This window comes from Macrobrachium nipponense, chromosome 35 (assembly GCF_015104395.2).
Source record: "Macrobrachium nipponense isolate FS-2020 chromosome 35, ASM1510439v2, whole genome shotgun sequence".
In the NCBI taxonomy this organism is placed as follows: Eukaryota; Metazoa; Arthropoda; class Malacostraca; order Decapoda; family Palaemonidae; genus Macrobrachium; species Macrobrachium nipponense.
The window spans coordinates 32403376-32422967 of record NC_061096.1 but is presented as its reverse complement, the minus strand read 5'-3'; the positions used below and the strand labels follow the sequence as shown (position 1 = coordinate 32422967).

Here is a 19592-nt window from a genome sequence, read left to right as displayed (position 1 = left end):
GCCGAGTGCAACGATCTCGTCAAGATCTGGTTCCAAAACAGTTTCCGGATCGTCAACTGTTTCTGACTCTGCAGCACCAGCTTCACCCACGTCGAATCCCTCGAAGTCTCTGGCGGATACGGCATCAGGCCAGAGTTTCCTCCACGAGGAATTCAAGGTTCGCCTCGAAACCTCCTGCCAAGCTAGGTCAATGAGTCGGATGCAAATGACGATGTCGAAATGCTCCTTCCTAAATTGACGCAAGGTGAGGTTTGTGGTATCGGTGATGTCAAAACATCTCTTGAAAAGATGTTTCGTGTACAGCTTCTTAAAGTTCGCTATCACTTGCTGGTCCATGGGCTGGAGGAGAGGGGTGGTGTTGGGCGGAAGAAAAAGAATCTTAACGAAGGAATACTCCGCTAGGATATCTTCCTCGATGCCAGGAGGGTGGGGAGGGGCATTGTCCAACACCAGCAGACATTTCAGGGGGAGGCGCTTCTCTTGCAAAAAACTCTTTACAGTCGAGCCGAAACACAGATTTACCCACTCGGTGAACAAAAGCCTCGTTACCCAGGCTTTTGCATTATCCATCCACATCACTGGAAGCTTCTCCTTCAACACTTTGTGGGCCTTGAAGGCTCGAGGAGTCTCTGAGTGATACACCAGTAGGGGCTTCACCTTGCAATCCCCACTGGCGTTCGAACAAAGTGCGAGCGTAAGCCTGTCTTTCATAGGCTTATGCCCGGGTAGCTTCTTCTCTTCCTCCGTGATGTATGTCCGACGAGGCATTTTTTTCCTAAAAAGGCCAGTCTCATCACAGTTGAAGACTTGCTGAGAACTGTAGCCTTCCTTGGTCATCATCTCGTCGAACATCTTTTTAAAGGCTTTGGCCGCTTTCGTGTCCGAGCTGGCAGCCTCCCCATGACGCACCACCGAATGGATGCCAGTCCGTTTACGAAATTTCTCGAACCAGCCATGCGAAGCCTTGAACTCTGGGGTTGGCGTTGAAGTCCCTTCCCCTCCCTCGTCTTCCGCCTGCGCAATCAAATCGCCGAAAATAGCACTGGCCTTGTGAGCGATTGCCGTCTCCGTTACTGTATCGCCAGCGATTTCTTTGTCTTTTATTCAGATGAGGAGCAGCCGTTCCATCTCGTCGTGCACATGGCTCCTCTTGCTGGACAAAATAGTGATGCCCTTCGACTGTGTAGTTGCTTTGATGGCATCCTTCTGTTTAAGGATAGTGCCTATTGTCGACGGATTACGGCCGTATTCCTTTGCAATCACACTCAATCGCATACCAGCTTCGTACTTCTTTATGATCTCCATCTTTGTCTCCAAAGAGAGCATGCGCTTCTTTCCGTGAATTTCAACTTTCTTGGGACCCATGACTACGTTAATTTACGTAAAGTTACACAATATACAGTCTTCGCACAACACGATAATATGTACTGCAACAAAATCACTAACGAATTTACGTTACTAAACGAAATTGTTGGAGCGAACGAATGCCGATTGCGTACGATAAGTTTCGGGTGCGGAGTGGCCGAGCTAAGGGACGCCAACACGTACGTATAGAAGATGCATGATGGGAGGGATGCTGTCCAATCAGAGAGAAGGATCTCATGGCTTGGCTAGCATCAGGAACCAATGGGAGAGCAGGAGGATGGTGGCGAGTCTACTATAACTAAGATGGCGGCGTGCGGCACGAGTTTCAAAATTGTTATGGGGCGAATCTCGGACTTTCAGAAACCTTTCGTATCTTGAAAACTTTTCGTATGTAGAGCAGTAAAATTTTTCGCATTGGCTTTCGTAACTTGGATTTTTCGTAAGTTGAGCCTTTCGTGTTTCGAGGTACTACTGTATATAGTATATATATATATATATATATATATATATATATATATATATATATATATGTGTGTGTGTGTGTGTGTGTGTGTGTAAAACCTCACTTTTATTTGTACCGAGTCTTAGGAAATAATTATCTAAAAACCTCATTTGAAAGAAAAAAAAAACTGTAAAGGCCAGCCAGATGAAGCACTTACATTGCAGTGCAGTTTTCCGACGAGAATAACAGCTATAACGTTAAAACTTGCTCCAAGGTAGAGGGCAGGCATGTAATCTGAGTACCCTGGGAGATGAAGATTTGTTTCAGTCTTTATATTTGTAGACTGACCAAGATTTGTGTATTTATATGCTAAAACAGTTAAATCAGGTAACATTTATGAAATGCCTTTACAGTTAACAAAATAGGAATAATAAAGTTTAAGAAGATTACATTTTGGGGTTAAACTTTTGCAGTGTAAGCATAGGATATTTATGAGGTGAACATACCATTGTGTAAAACATTTTAGAATTTTTAAGTATCAGCAGATGACTTTTGATGTTATAGAGGTTTCCTGGGACAGAAACTTGATTTGGTAAGTTAAAGTCATTGTCTAAAGCTCACAGTGGAAGTATACCAACCAATGGATGAGCTGTGGAAATCGACGAGTATTCCAGCTATCAGGGGAACCACTGCTTGGCCAATCATGTTCAAAACTCGTTGTTTTCCAAAGTCTCCATCATGGTCACGTATCACAGCAAGAGTCGTAGCATCCTGAAATTATATACGTGACTTAACACTTTTGATCTCAACAAATTTGTATTTTTGTATGTGTATGGAATATGTTGGAATATATGTTTGAGTATTTGCTTATATGAAGGCTTAATTATAACCAATTTCAGATCTTAAGCACACATGTAAAATATGCAATTATTTGTATGTATATACATGGTATATACTCTACATGATTTTTTCATCTTACGCCTTTTTCTTGTATATATAAGTGTGTGTGTATATATGTATGTATGCATACGTTTATTTCTTGTGGAGGATGGGATGAGGAAATAACAACCGAGTGATGTGGTGATGAAAGGCTGCCCGTGAATAGATAATGAAAACTGGGGATTGAAGAGACTCTGGACCATAGTGGATATTACAAGTCTTAGCTTATAAGTTCATCAATGGAGGTGGTTAGGGAGGGGGAACATAGGTCATATTTTGTAAGCTTCCAAAGGAATCCTTACATCTATCCTCTGTCGGTTCTTTAAGAAAATCACTCAGTGGCTTGGCACACCAGATAGAAGTGTGAAAAAAAGTAAGGAAATGTGTAAAAGTAATGTCCATCACCCCTATAGGACTTGTGTTCATTGTACGTATCTTATAAGGGAATATTTTTTAATTGTTTTTTTGATACTTACCAACATGGTGAATGCTGAGGCCAGGAAGAATGTAGCTGTTATTCTTATGGCAAAGTAAATCCAAAACGTATCTGGTTTGTTGGATGGATCGTCGGGATGTTCGCAGTGGGGCATTCCTTTTACTTGGCATCTGATTGGACAATTGTGAAAGCACCTGAGCCCTTGGTAAGATCTCTCATCATGTGTCAGGTCGAGCCACCTGTGGCTACAGGTGTCATTGGCTCTTAGGGATGATATTGTCCCGTTTATGTGTAGCTGTTTAGGTAGACAAAATCATTGCATGTGCATTCGCTTTCCATTTCTCAATACTATTGTTTCAAGGATATTTTTTGCTGTACAAATAAATGCAATGGCTATTCAACTCTTGATCTGCATTTGGAAACTATAGCATACCTGAGTATTCATGTCGAAGGTGTGGCATGTGGAAGTGTTGTGTCCAGTGTAGTAACACAGTTTTGGTTCTTCAGGCGGAGTATCACATAAAAACTTGCAGTTCTGGTGAAAGTATAAAGAACCAAAAATGGTATATGTTTAACGAATATTTGTGAGTCTGTAACCCATATTAATAACTGCTTTATCTTAGTAATTGCTCGTCACTGAAATGCAATCATTGAGAGAAGTTATCATGACTTGTTATTCTATGTAAGACACAGAAAGTGTCACAGGAGCATGTGTTGTCACCTTCCAGCATTTTACCGCTTAATTTCACATTATGCAACTGATGTATTTTATTGGTGCAAAATTGAAGTCTTGCATATTCACTGAGATGAAGAAATGAAAGCTCGATCACGTGTGTAAACTGACTAAAGATTAATTCCTTAACCAAGCCTGTACCTGGAGAACAAGATCAAGACTGGAGCCGTTTCTGTCATCGTGGCAATAATCACAGGTATCCCAGGTGAGTCTAGGTTCTTGCGACCCACATGTGAATGTCAGGGAGTTTTTGTCACGAGGAGGAACGTAGAGCAAACAGCAGTGAAGTATCGTGGTGATGATGATATTTATTATGACAACGATCTTATATCTACCGAACTTATCCGCGATGATACCTGGTTGGAGAGAAAGAGTGCTGATTTCACTTGCTTTGCAAGTTACTGGCTTTTTTCAGCGCTCGGCAATCTTATTCATTTTGCAATATGTAGTTTTATAATTATAACAACAGCTCTAGTGTTAATTTATTATATACCGCATAATTTATTTTTACAATCCGTGCGACCATACCTGACGTGGGGGGTCCCAGTAGCGAGGCAATTGGAAGAAAGGCGTAAACAATGGCTATTTCCTTAACCGTGATTCCTAGTTGCTGCATATGGAGCGTCAAAAAGGGAAGGAAGCCCATAGTTCCTGAAGGATGGAAGAACCTTTCACACTATTTCGTTATAGTTTTATCAGTGACGTGAACCAGGTATGTTAAACAGTGATCTGCTAATACGTGTAAGAAATTTAGCTTGCTTGAAAGTGTTCAGGTAATGATGTAAGTTAGTATGTTTTTTGTGATTTTAACTCCGGTATGTCATTGTAGTCACTAGAGTGGTGCTCAAATCTCATGCGACATGATTCTTTTAGCATCGTTCTGGTTCTCAGACCCAACGTGACGTTGCCAAGTAGTGTTAAACCTATTTTTTATAATTCTAATTTTATACATGTCGGCAAGTTTGTGAATTCACAGCTAGCCCTATTTTCCTTATGGTGATATAAATATGATCCCTTTGATGCATTGGTATGATTCGTAATCTATGTGATTTGAACTGATTATTATTATTATTATTATTATTATTATTATTATTATTATTATTATTATTATTATTATTATTATTATTTCCTTTTTTTACGTTGCTTAGTTCAAAGTGTGGTGTGATTGGGTTAGCGGTGCCATCAGTGAAAGCACACTTAACATGCTCCTCGGATGGTCAACATACCCACGTCTGCAGCATTATGACAGTAGACCTAATAAGCTCAACAGTCTTAACAACATTTTCAAAGTAGATATATGAATTACAACCAGTTTTCTTTGAATGTTGAAGTTTATGCTGTGTTTAAGCTGCCTGTAGGTATGTTGCAAAATGTTTTATAGGCCTAAAGATATAATCTAAACCTTTTGAGATGTAATCTGTTACTAATGAATTTAATTGTAGAGATTATACCTGTTCTTTGAGGAATACGATAGGAATGTGAATTACAACCAGTTTTCTTTGAATGTTAAAGTTTTAGGCTGTGCTTAAGCTGCCTGTGTGTTGCAAAATTATTTATAGGCCTAAAAAAAATTGCTAAGCCTTCTGAAATGTAATCTGTTACTAATGTTTTTCTTTGTAAAGATTACCTATTCTTTGAGGAATAAAAGATGATGATGATTTTATTTTTCAACTGGTTTAGAATATTATATTCTTAAAAGTCCTCATCGCTTTGGTGTATAATTTATTCTTTCATAAGGTAACTTGAAACGCGAGAATGTGTAGATAACCTAATTTGCTTTCTGGCCAGAAATTGTTAATAGTGAGATGTGACTGTTGAGTGTAAAGTAAAGAAATCTAACACCTAGGCCTAGGAACAATATCTTGGCTTTGACAGAAGAATAATTGCATAGGCGAATATTTGCTAGTATGCCATCATTTTTTGAAATATTTAACAGTTAAACTAATGCTTGATGACGACTTCATTTTGGTCAAATGCTTCAGCGATGTGTGAACGAAAGTTTTGAAAATGTTTCAAAAGTTTTTTCTGAAATTTGCTACACATGACATTTTCTTACAGTTTTGAAATATATGTCAGATTTCGCTCTTATGAGACATATTATGGCCTTATTGTATGCAATAATCACGTTTCCGCATTAAAAAAATAGATAAATATGGAGCATGCTAGGTTGCCAGTTAGTGAATTTTGAACGAAATCCTATGGAGTCATGTCGCATGAGATTTGAGCATCGCTGTACTAAGTCTATTTGTACTTTGTAAATATTGTATGCTTTAGTCCTGAAGATGAGTCTAAACGGCTCGAAAATAATCTGCTAAACTGGATGTTTTTTATTGGCGTTCTAGATGCCCTGATCTTCCTCTGTATATATATATATATATATATATATATATATATATATATATATATATATATATATATATATGTGTGTGTGTGTGTGTGTGTGTGTGTGTGTGTGTGTGTGCGCGAGAGAGAGAGAGAGAGAGAGAGAGAGAGAGAGAGAGAGAGAGAGAGAGAGAGAGAGAGAGAAACCCCAGACGGAAAATGAATGTTCATAAAAGAAAAATGTTTACTACGCACCAGAGTAATAAGTTAATACAAATTATCCTTGCCCCTGAAAACGGTAATTCTGAATGCCACTTACCTCCCTGAAAAAAGAAAAGGACCAGTTTGAGGACGATGAGTTTTTTATTCCATCTCAGTTCACCCATGAGTCTCTCCTTCCAGTTCTTAGCGCTGTTGGTGGCGGTGGCTGCGGCAGCGGCCTTTGCTTCCGTTTCTTTTGCTGCAAAAGGACATCGTGAAGAAGTTGAGGCTCTTGACTGTTATTAGAAGGGAAATATGGTGAAATATTAGAGCCTGTAACTTACGAAATGTCTCCCGTGTTTCTTAGTCTGGTGTGGCGAATACGGTTTGATTCTTGCGTCTAAAATGACTGCAGCAGTATTTTCAGGTCATGAAACTAGGCCAAGTTTCTCTCTCTCTCTCTCTCTCTCTCTCTCTCTCTCTCTCTCTCTCTCTCTCTCCGCTGCATACATTTAACTAAATCATCTCGTTTCATATGAATTTTAGGTTTGTTATTTATAGTGAGAAGGAAATTATCGTTCGTAAGAAAAGTGGTGACTGTGAAATTAAATTTGATCTATCGCAATTGCTGTTATTTTAAGTGACTAAGCGAAGATGGATCACTTTATTTTTTGTTCATTCTGAGATCCTTTGGAGCACCCTGTTGTAAATTTTTCTTTGTCTCTTTGTTGATTTGTTTATTTACTAATTCGTTTCGAGAGTTTGTTAATCTTTTCTTGTTTTTTTATCTTGCTCAAGTTATTGAACTTTCTTTCCAACTCTATATGAAGACGTGTTCATCCCGTATGGGGGTAGTGCCGTCAGTGCACTTCATATGGTGCACTGTTGGCATTATTTAACTAAGTTTCTTTGCAGCGTCGCTTCGGCTGCGTCTAAAAGTTCAGCTAACGCTTGAAGCCGATCAACTCTGTGTCAGCGATTCGAAACATGAAAAGTGTTGCGCATTCAAACGTCACATATAAAGGTTTTCAATACATAGATAAGCCACTTTCTTAAGTAACGTGTTAGGATCTTTATGCTTTAGTAGACTGTCAAGTTATATGAGTTTTTTTTTTGTGTCATTTATGCCCTCGGTCTGTCATCTTTTCTTCATCTTTAGAGAAAAATCCAGTCGAGATCTCATGAATGAGATTGTTCATGTTCATCATTTTTTTAATTGAATAATTTGTTGTCTTTAAAAACGCTTATTAAAACAGACCAAACTTGGTAGTTCAATGATTATGATCGATTTTTGTATCGAGCAGTGGTAACAAGTAGCAGTAAAATCATAAGCAATAGTAGCAGTGATACTGATCTCCTAGTAGTAGTAGTAGTAGTAGTAGTAGTAGTAGTAGTAGTAGTAGTAGTAGTAGTAGTAGTAGTAGTAGTAGTAATTGTAGCAAAGGAAATGTAATCATGACAGATTTAATTTTTTGTTTATAGACACTATTTTTTATAGGACTTTTACACTTACACACCCTTACCATCATTGACGAACCACCAGTTCACACAAACTAACTCTCTTTCTCTCTAGTCTAGAGAGAGAGAGACGGGATGTTGAAGATTTACGTAGTCGAGTTGATTGTTATGGCTGTTTAACCGGTATGATTAACCCGGCCTTATGACAGCCGAGCCCATGCCATTCATAAACGATGGTCGTTTGAGTGAATGAAAGGTCTGGTGTGGAATTCTTAACGGCTCCGTAGTGGGGTAGTGCCATCAGTGCACCTCATTCGGGGCAATGTAGGCATTACTTAAGGTTCTTTACAGCGTCCCTTCGGCCCCTAGCTGGAACCACTTTCATTCCTATTACTGTACCTCCGTTCGTATTCTCTTTCTTCCATCTTACTGTCCACCCTCTCCTAACAATTGTTTCACAGTGCAACTGCTTTGAGGTTTTCCTCCTGTAACACCTTTCAAACCTTTGAATGACAATTTCCGTTTCGGCGCTGAATGACCTTAGTTGCCCCAGTGCTTGGCATAACGCCAAAAATCTATATAAATCAAAATAAAAACAACTCAAATGTATCATTTTTGGTGATTTAAACGTCAGTACTCATATATTTTATTTTACATCTTGTATCTACTTTGTTTTTGTGCCTAGGAATGATTTTGAATCATTTATTAGGTTTTACATGAAACACTGGTTTTTGATGGCAAAACATGTTTTTCATGATAAAAAGCAATTTAAACATTTTCTATCGTTCTGAAGTAAAATGTTTGTATTATGTCATCTGAAGCTGGGTAAAATGTTTGTGCTGTTTAGAATGTGTTAAAGTCTTTCTAACTTGGTTAAATTTTGCGTCATTTTTATTCTCAAGTTACTTAAGACATTTATGATACTTTTTCTAATGAGTGAATTCCCATTTGGGTTTTGGTATTTAGAAAATAATTTTTATGAAACTTTGCATCATATATTATTAGATAATTGATTTTTAGCGACTTTTATTCAGTATACTCTTTATAAAAATCATCTTCCACTGGTTTCATTTAAGGTGGCATATTGGTCAGCGATTCTGTGTGCGGTTATAGTTGTGATAAGCTAAGGTTCAAGTAATCAACATAGTTTGGTTTGGAATCCGCGGTAATGAGATAAGTTTTGCAATTGCTTTCCTGCATCCGTTTTCCTCGACTCTTAGACCATTCTTTCCTCGAAAAACCTAACCCACTTTCGTTCCTTTTACTGTAGCTCCTTTTATATTCACTTTCTTTCACCTTACTTTCCACTCTCTCCTATCACTTGATTCATAGTGCAACTGCTTTGAGGTTTTCCTCCTGTTACGCCTTTCAAACCTTTTTACTGTCAATTTCCATTTCAGCGCTGAATGACCTCATAGGTTCCAGAGCTTGGCCTTTGGCCAAAGTTTTTTAGTCAGCTCAGTTCGAGAAACCTAACGAACAACCCTCCACATCTTAGGCAAAGGAAAACGCTTGGCCATGAGGTGTTAGTACAATAATTCATGCACAGTCCAGAAATGGTGGAGTTGTTCGTTGCGCTTACCTGACATCTTCGAAGGCTGTGAAGGGAGAGGCGCTTCTTCTCCAATATCCTCTCGGTATTAAAAACAGATCTGATTTTTTTTATAGTCTTAAGATAATTCCAGATACTCGGTGTAAGTTGCTTCAGGGGGAAATGTATGAATTCCGAGGTTTAACGGGTTCGAAAGGACATTGAAGGTCGAGGCACCGAAAGATAACGAAAAAAAAAATAATAGGACGACTTTTCAAATCCGCTTGATATCGAGGCAGACAGAAAAAGAAAAACAATTAATGTTTCAAATTAACAAAATCTCAAGACTGCAAAGCTGAAAAAAGTTGCCTGCAATTCAAAGTCTTTAAAAGCCTCGAGGTGTCAAAACGGAATAGATAAAAAATAATTTAAGCTGGCCATTCAATCCAATATATTACGAGATTGACACTGTTGGATTAAGTTAAAATAAAAAGTGGACTATATGTGAACGTTTTTATACCATAAGATTCAGAATATCCTTACGTATAAAAAAGTATTAAGAAGTCGAAATTTTACAGCTTATAAGATTCTTAATATCCTCCCGTATAGAAACGTTAAATAATCGAAATTTTACAGTTTAGAACTTCAAAATCATTCTTTTGGAATATAGAAGTTCCAATTCCACAACGTATCCAAAAACCTCAGAAGTCGAAATTTACGTTACTAAACCACCGAGATCACAAAAAGTTCAGAGAAGAAGAAGAGAAAAAACGACGAATGTGTTTGTGTTTAGGTCTAGGGACGAGTTCACTGATGGCTACTACCAGGTGACCGCGGCGCGGGATGGAATGACTGGTCGAGTCACTTTGGTTCGTCCACCAGAACGCCACTGTTTAGACGCCGATGCCCCACTGCCACTACCACTGAAGCTGCTGCCACTGCAGATTTTAGTGCCCCGATGGAGAGGTGATGTAACGAGGAGGGCCTTGTTGATGCGGGCCTGGGCATCATCAGCAGCCAATCAGCTGTTGGTTACCGGCCACGAATTCGATTGGGTAATCATATCTAGTACCAGACTATAATACTGTTCGCGAGCCATGGTGCTGTTGTCGTTTTTCGATTATTTAATTTTTGAAATTAATTTTTATCTGTCCAGTTTCGTGCTTTTAATAATTATTGTATGCTGGAAGTAAAGCCTCTTTTAAAAATTAATTTTATTATTACTGCATCAGCTACATTAATTTTATAGCAGTTCTTCTCTATAGAAAAATTGAGAAGAACCTCTATAAGATTAATGCAGCAATAATTTTAAATAAAACATTATTATTATTATTATTATTATTATTATTATTATTATTTATTGTTATTATTTATTAATAATTTATTTATTATTATTATTATTATTATTATATCATTAATTTATTATTAATTAATTAATTAATTATTATTATTATTATTATTTTAATTATTATTATTATTATTATTAATTATCTATTATTATTATTTTATTATTATTATTATATTTATTATTATTAATTATTATTAATTATTATTATAGAAACAAATCCACAGTTGTCTAATGCATATATTTTTAGAAAATATGTACAGAGAGCTTTCGTACATAACTGGGTTTGTTTCTCCATTTCAACACTCGTGCTACTAGGAGTATTGTTTATTGTCGTTATTATTGTATAGAATTATGAAAGTGCTCATTTTAAAGCGAGATTAAAATCTCATGAACTTGCCAAACAAGTCTGCGTAGAATAGAGGAAAGAGGTCGATTGCTATCCATTAAAAGGAGTGAATCACTCGCCGATTGCTGCCGCTATATTTCTCTTCTGTTGCCTGCAAACATAACACGACATTGCTCTCGCGATTTCAGGTACTACTACTATAGCAGATTCACATCAACCGTGCATTTGACGTCTAGGACAGTCCCTTACGACGCTCCTGATTGGCTGTTGATGAGCCAGTCACAGGGTTGGAAACTCTCAGTCTCTCGAGAGAGTTCACATAGGCAGGATGTATGTTCCACCTCTCCTGAGTGATACGTTTTTCAGGAGAGGTGGAACATACATCCTGCCTATGTGAACTCTCGAGAGTTTGAGAGTTTCCAGCGCTGTGATTGGCTTATCAACAGCCAATCAGGAACGTCGTAAGAGACTGGCCTAGACATCGGATGCACAGTTGATATGAATCTACTACAGTAAACTATGGACATAACCAGCACCGTTTCACGGGCAGAACCAAGTCCGTTTCAGGGAATCCCTACTCACTGCCCCCCTCTTAGGAGGGGGAGAGAGGTAGGATGAACCCCCATTATAAACCATCTTAGTGGTCCCCACTATAACCCTGCCAAGTTTCATGCCCATCGTACCAGCCATTTGGCCGTGATTGAATGAAAGACAGAAGGACAGACAAAACGCCCATTATATAAGATATTGGGATAAGAACTCGAGGCAGATTTTTACGTATAGAGGACAGTCTTCGATATCAGAAAATATTTTCATAATTGTATGTGTGTTAATACTTTTAATATATACATTCATACACATGTATATATGTTGAGTTAAATATAGAATTTAGGCCAAAGGCCAATCACTGGGACCTATGAGGTCATTCAGCGCTGAAATGGAAATTAGGAGTAATAGGTTTGAAAGGTGTAACAGGAGGAAAACCTCAAAGCAGTTGCACTATGAATCAAGTGTTAGGAGAGGGTGGGAAGTAAGATGAAAGAAAGTGAATATGAAAGGAGGTACAGTAAAAGGAACGACAGTGGTTGCAGCTAGGGGCCGAAGGGACGCTGCAAAGAACCTTAAGCAATGCCTACAGTGCACTGCATGAGATCCACTGACGAAGCTAATTCCCTACCGGGTACACATGCATATATAAACTTGTATCTTTACACCTTTCACCTGCATTCTCGGTTCCTTTCTTCAGTCTTTCTGTCCAACTCTTCAAAGTATTAATTCTTTTGTGCAACTTTGAGGTTTTTCTCCAGTTCCACCTCACATCCTTTATTTCCAGGTTGTATCTTATTGCCCAACCTTTCCATCTCCCTCTTCTCACCGTCTTATGCGCTGAATCGCCTAATGTACCAATGCTTGGCTTGGGAGCCTACATTTCATAAATCAATTCAAACCTGTATATGAATCTCCCGGATTCCTTTGAACGCTACATAATAATACAGGCATGGGAACAGATAGAAGGAATTACCGAAAACGTTCATGGAGCTAAAAATATCAGAAAGAGCAAGCAGAGGTAGGTTAATAGTGGCCAAAACTATATCAGGAAAACTAAGGAAAGGACACAGGACATAATCCACTACGCACCAGCATCGACAATGCAGCGTCTATTCAATGCATTGCCAGCTCATCTGAGGAACGTATCGTGATTGAGCGTAGAGGTGTTTAAGACTCAGCTCGACAAATATCAAAGCTGCATCCCAGACCATCCAAGATTGGAAGATGCAAAATATTCCTGAAGATGCATTAGCAATCCTTGGTAGACATTAGAGGTGCCTCACACTGAGGGACCTGGGGCAACCCGAACGAGCTGTAAGGTCTGTAAGAGCATTGGCTAGTAATACAATCGCAAACTTCAGTGCTTAGGAGCCTGCACTGTTGCCTTCGAAGCTGGTGTGAACGGTAGTGATCGAGTCATAACAAGGCCAAGAAGTCACCAGACAAAGAGAACTTTTAGGTTATTGTTGACAACAGACGGTACTGTGACAGAATTTGACGAGGAGACGTGTCCCTCCTTAATCGAGCTGCCATTTCATTTTTTTGTCTGAATTATGATCATTCATATTTCCTTGATACTAGTTCACGTTTTTGGGGGAAAACTTGAGCTACTGTTAAATTTGTCACCCGAGATCTTGGTGTTAAATTCTCTGGCGCCGTCGGTCAGTTAGTTCAGTGTGCTTGCTTGGAATTCTGATCATCCTTTTCATGCAGATCTTTCCCGCCTATACCAACCACCACTTAGGGCTGGTTAAGACAATTAGAAGTTTGATTCCTCCCGTGATCAAGTTCTGGAATGATCATCCTCATGGAGCTGAATCCTTGGAACTTCCTGGGTCTTGCGAAGTTTGAACTTCGGTGCGAAGGCTTTTTTGGTTAAGCAGGCTCGCATTGAGTTTTATTTCGTAGTTTAGGTTTTTCATTGCTATTTATCTCGTGATTATTTTTTGTATGTCACTTACCATGTTTAAACCCCAGTTCTGTGTTTATTTGTGCGTAGTGGGCTGTTTTCCGTATATGGGTCCTTATGCTTGTAACAGTCTACCTTACTAACTACGGCTACATCTTGAATAATAATAATAATAATAATAGTAATAATAATAATAATAATAATAATAATATTTCCTCTAAATCTTGTTTCTGGAATGATGTTGTTAGCTTTCTGATCGGATTCTAAACTAAAACGTCATTTTCAGAGTTCGTCTATTGCGTAGTGTTCATTGAATTTTTTTTCCCGGGCAGAAATTTTTGCGAGGACTTTTTAGACAGAAAATAGCTGTTTCAAGAGTCATTTTCTCTTCACACTTTCCCACTTCTCAAAATGAGGTCGATGTGTCTAGACAGCTTCCTCCGTTCGCAGTCGCCCCTGTGCCTTATCTCCTGCTTAGGCCTCTTTGAAGGGAAGATACAAGAAGAGGCTCTCGAAACACTTGCTTTGCATTTCGGTCTCTACCGCCATCGTGAGGCCTGCAAGCGATTCAGAATAGCATTGGAGATATATATATATATATATAATATATATATATATATATATATATATATATATATATATATATATATATATATATAGTATATATATATATATATATATATATATATATATGTATATATTATGACAAAATCTACGAAGGGGAGTAAAACAATGGAGTACCGCTGCGATGCCTTTCAGTTTCCTCTTTCCTTTATTTGTATATTCATCACGTTCCACATTTTGGCGATATATATATATATATATATATATATATATATATATATATATATATATATATATATAATACATATAAGCTTAAAAAATCACTGCTGATGCACATGACTTCATGATATAAGCGCATACCACAGGAAAAAATATAAATAGCCAGAAATTCGTGCGGCACTTTCGTCTTTTAATGAGACAATGCCCCATTGAAGGACGAAAGCGCTTGGCACGAAATTTCTGTCTATTATTTCTCCTGGGGTATTCGCTTATGAAGTCACGTGCATCTTCTGTGATTTTTTTCAGCAGATACATATAATATGTATCTAAATATATTATGGTATTATATAATATATTATATAAGTATATATATATATGAATAACTAGATCACGAAATATATAAAACGTGATGCTATGTATAAATAAAGGTAATGCCACGGAAGAAAAATGGAAAGACGAGAAATGCCGAGATCTTTCGGTCTACCCGACCCTTTACTTGAGGCACAAGTAAAGAAAGGGTCGTGTAGACCGAAAGATGTCGGCATTTCCCGTCTTTTCATCTTTCTTCTGTGGTATTACCTTTATATATATATTGTGTGTCTGTATATAATATATCTGTAGAATTTATTCTTGGCGAAACTCTTGATCTGCCTTGCATAGCTTTCGGTGGAAGATTGCTTTCTTTACATACTTGAATAAGAATTGGTGATTTTTCATCGTTTCATCTAAGAAAAAGTAGTGGAATAACGTGAGGACTTGCGAAAAGAAGATATGCTTAAACATGCAATTTCAAGTCTTATTTTCCTCAAAATGAAAAGAATCGCGATTGAAAAGCTGCTTTGTTAAGGGATATTTACAGATACAACTGCTTTTACATTCATTTTTCTGGAAATAGGCATTGAACTGTTAGGATCCAATTTTTGTATTTTCTTTAATAGTGAACCTATGCGAAAATTTTATGACCTCAGATAAAGAGAAATGGCATCCAGAACAGGATAATGACTTAGCACGTGCGCATGCGTTTATTTATGTGGGACGTGTGACATTGGTTGTGTATGTTTAATCCTTTAAAATGACAAAAAACCTGATCTATTGGTTGAGTGATAAAGCCCACACAGCTTTTGCAGCTAAATTAGTCTTGCTCTTTTATTTTATCACATAATTCCAGAGATTTTCTTCCTTTTTCATGTCTCAAATCTGCCATTCAAAGGTCAGATTCCAAAGAATAAAATGTGAATCCCACAGGGACGAATCACAATAGAAGTAAGATGACCTTGCTCAAAGCCCATTCTAAATTAACCAGTTTGTGAAGAGAAGTGTTCCCTGGTAAGCGATGCCACTTTGGTCGATGCATTATAGTACAAGAAACTTATTCACAAGCGCGTTGATCGTAACTTGGCTTGAGGGAAGCTGAATGTGCGATTTGAGTCACCCTGAGGAGGTATTAATGGCCCCTATCGACCGAAACGATCAGAAAGTGGTGAAAATGCAAGACAAGAGACTAAAGATGAAACAAACGAAAGCGTCTGACTGGCGTTTCTCCATTTAAGCGAATCTGTCTCTGGTCAGCTGGAACCATTGCCGCAATATACAAACACTCCCTGCATGCTCTCTCTCTCTCTCTCTCTCTCTCTCTAAGAACTCGCACACATGTTCGGCTTCATTCAGACGAACACACATTACACACACGTGTCCAATTGTTACGCAGTTGGGAGGCGTAATTTTGTCTCTTGCTTAGAGGAAGTGACATGTCCGCTTGTTGCACCCTGCAAAAAAGGGCGCTCGTCCTGTCTCTCAGGAAGTGACCCTTAAACTGACTGAAGAATCCTTGCGGAAAATGCAAAAAAGAAAACAAATAATAAATAGATAAAATAAAATAATAATAAAAATAATAATAATAATAAAGAATTTCGTTATGTCATTTTTCCTGTGCTCAGTATGTTTGTTGCTTTGATGATATAGCACTTTTGATTCTCAATAAATTGATTAATAGTTAGTACCTGTTTCTCTCTCTCTCTCTCTCTCTCTCTCTCTCTCTCTCTTTCTTGACCAAAAATATTTCTTCCTTCAGGAGGCTCAGAGCCTGTCTCATCTCAAGCTCCCAACCCACCCACCCCCTTCTCTCTCTCTCTCTCTCTCTCTCTCTCTCTCTCCGAGAACTGAGAACTTTGAATCCCCTTTCCATTGAACTTCTGCTGTAGAGAAAAGGAAAAAATATTCTATAATCAATGGAATTCACCAAAGAAATTCCATGGTATTCACTGCATGAGATTCATGCTATTTTCGACGTATTATGGTGATCACTTTCGTTGTAATGTGTTTCTTAAAAATATATATGTAAATTTTAGGTATTTTTTGTAAGGTTGGCAGACAGTCTCTGTGAATAAATATGTGCATTTTTTGGTGGATCATTTTTCAGGCAAGTGCAATTTAATATTTAAATGCTAAGTCATACACTCGGCGCTATCTCCAGGTTACCTTGTTTTTGAGCTTTAAAACTTAAAATACGAGTGAGAGAGAGAGAGTCTCATATGCAAAAGAGGAACCAGGGGTGCTGGCGGAGGCCTGTAGCGCGCGCGTGCACACACACACACACACAGATGGGGCAGCTGGTTGGAGGCTCGCGTTAAGGAAGTGTGTGTGAGAGAGAGAGTGGTCAGTTAATCACCGTTCCTCTCTATCCCCATTGTTGTAAATTCGATTGGTAACATTACGAATGAACACGGAACTCTGTACTGCCTACCGTTTACGCAATAGATCATCGTACGCCCCTCCGGGCAAATAGGATCGTCCTTATATAATTGTTTAAAATGCAGTTTGCTTGCTTGTTGATGCTCTTTATGTTTTATGAGTTTCTCTCTCTCTCTCTCTCTCTCTCTCTCTCTCTCTCTCATATCCGCTATCATAATATGATTTTATAATAAGTAAGATGATTAATTGTTACCGACCGTTGCGAAATATTTTCGTATAATATGAAATTAAAATATGGAATATTATCATGATATTATATGCGTAGACGCTGCCAGCTTGTTTTCATGTTTAGTGAATTAAAAGGGTATTCATAATCCTTGAATATAATACTTGCTCCGAGGAAGTGCGCTAAGAACGTATGTGGTTGTATTCGGAACCTCTGGAAATTTGCATTTTCCTATCATTTAGTATTTTTATCATACGGGGGACTTAGGTTTTATCTTTATTATCTTGATGATGTCATTTCTTTCTCAAATGCGTTGGTCAAAATAGTATCACTCCATTCAAAACTAAACGTTAAGAAACAGCAATGACGATTGACGAAGATCAACAATAAGGGGTTGGGAGGCGAGGTTCAGTTACCTCTAGCAGATTGTTGGATCCTGACCAGGATCACACGTTTGAAATAAAACTCAGATTTTCAAGCCACTGGCTGCAAGTAGTATGTATATATATATATATAATATATATATATATATATATATATATATACTATATATATATATATAGAGAAGAGAGAGAGAGAGAGAGAGAGAGAGAGAGAGAGAGAGAGAGAGAGAGAGAGAGAGAGAGAGAGAGAGAGAGAGGCAGTATGACCTAAAAGAAATATAGATAAACTATCAGAGAATCGTAATCCAGGGCAGAAGGTCAATTTACCGACTAAAACAATTAAGGTGCACCTGCGTGTTAGATCATACTCTCAATGTTAGAGTTATGCAGAGTTGAGTCTAGCTGTAGGTACATAGTACTACCCTTGGTTTCTCGAGTGTCATCAGTAGTCCTTGCCCATTGGCGACCCGCAAGTGTAATAAGGTAATAAGCGTAGAGGTCAACAGAAAGTTCTAGTTCATAGAACTTTCAGGGTAGAGGTTAGCAGAAAGATCTGTTTCATTGAAAACCGGCGTAGACCTCATGGAAATTAATTTAGATCATGCACAATATACGAAGAACATTCATCAAACGTCTGACCTCGTAAAGGAAAAAAAAAATAAAGATGCTCTGAATTGATATGACGAAATCTAGCTATAAAATCATATCAATATTTATGTTCGTCACTTGGTCTTGTCCCGGTTTCGCATTATGCGTAGCTTTTATTACCAGATTCCTGAGTCCTGAGGTGAGGCTGAGTGGCTGACAGCCTGACACCGGGCTGACAGTCCATTCGTTGGCGCAAAATGTCTAGCATTAGCGAATCGTAAACTAATCTGTCCTTTCCAATTCATCACTCACTCTTCGCTGTCCCATTCTAAGATTTCAGTTCATGGAATACTAACGGGATTTTTAAGCAGTAATCAGTGCAGTGATGTGGCTCAATTCATTTAGGTTATAATATATAGTGTGAAATTGGTGCCTTCTGTAAGATGACTGATTAGCCTAAGTGTAACAAGATGTCTCTTGAAGACTTCATCATAACTCGATTCCTTCCAGTCCTCCACCAGGAAGTTGTGATTCAGAATAAGGGTAAGGAAATGAATAGAACAGAAAAGAGGTTCAACATTATATTTGAGAAAGTTTTAGCCTTTCAATGGTGGTAGCAGATCACGGGTGACGGCTAGGGCTAGGCTAATACCGAAAGTAGGTTAGGTTAGGTTACGTCTGAAGTCTCATAATTTGGTACGATTAGGTATTTGTCCCTCTTACTGAAATCCGCCGTAATGACCCGGTAAGACCTTTGTAGGTATTTCTGAAACCATTGGTGTCATAATATAATGACAGAAAACGATCATAGCTTATTTAACAAATAGTCTAGTTTTTTTAATTATTGGTCAAGGTGTTAATGAAGATACCAATAAGTAGTTCATTTTTTATTATGTTTTTTTAGCTATCACTCTTGGAATACTAAAAGGCATTTGTATTCGAAGTCATGTATATACATACATATATACATACATTTATATATATATATATATATATATATATATATATATATATATATATATATCAACAGTATACCAGAAACACATTAATAGGACCTGTAAGTAGCAGAAAATATAAATGTGAGTGCAGTTGACTTGTACAATGATTAAAAGTTAACCCTCATCTCTGCAGAATGAATGCCAAACATATTAATGTGACAAAGCTATAAATGAATATATTTTGCTTTAATAAATTGTTGAAGATGGGGATATTTTGCTTCAAGAAGAATTGAGGGATTGGTTATATTAATAAGTAAAATTTATTTGGTTGTAGTTAATGACTCAAGCGTAAAAACTTTGGCTTTCATAAGTTACTGAAATATGAAAACGTTTAGTTTAAAAGA

At 37.8% G+C, this 19592-nt stretch overlaps 1 protein-coding gene across 1 annotated transcript in view; it reads right to left on the bottom strand.

The window, feature by feature from the left end:
- LOC135208553 (major facilitator superfamily domain-containing protein 6-like) overlaps positions 1-10398 on the bottom strand; it is a 19495-nt gene extending 9097 nt beyond the window's left edge. The window contains exons 1-8 of the mRNA XM_064240865.1: positions 9479-10398; positions 6557-6697; positions 4444-4566; positions 4057-4271; positions 3616-3717; positions 3223-3477; positions 2446-2578; positions 2025-2110 (exon numbers count right to left, since the gene is read on the bottom strand). Of these exons, the coding sequence (XP_064096935.1) occupies positions 2025-2110; positions 2446-2578; positions 3223-3477; positions 3616-3717; positions 4057-4271; positions 4444-4566; positions 6557-6697; positions 9479-9485 (1062 nt within the window). The 5' untranslated portion in view covers positions 9486-10398. The remainder of the gene's footprint in view (positions 1-2024; positions 2111-2445; positions 2579-3222; positions 3478-3615; positions 3718-4056; positions 4272-4443; positions 4567-6556; positions 6698-9478) is intronic.
- Between the last annotated feature and the right edge of the window lie 9194 nt (positions 10399-19592).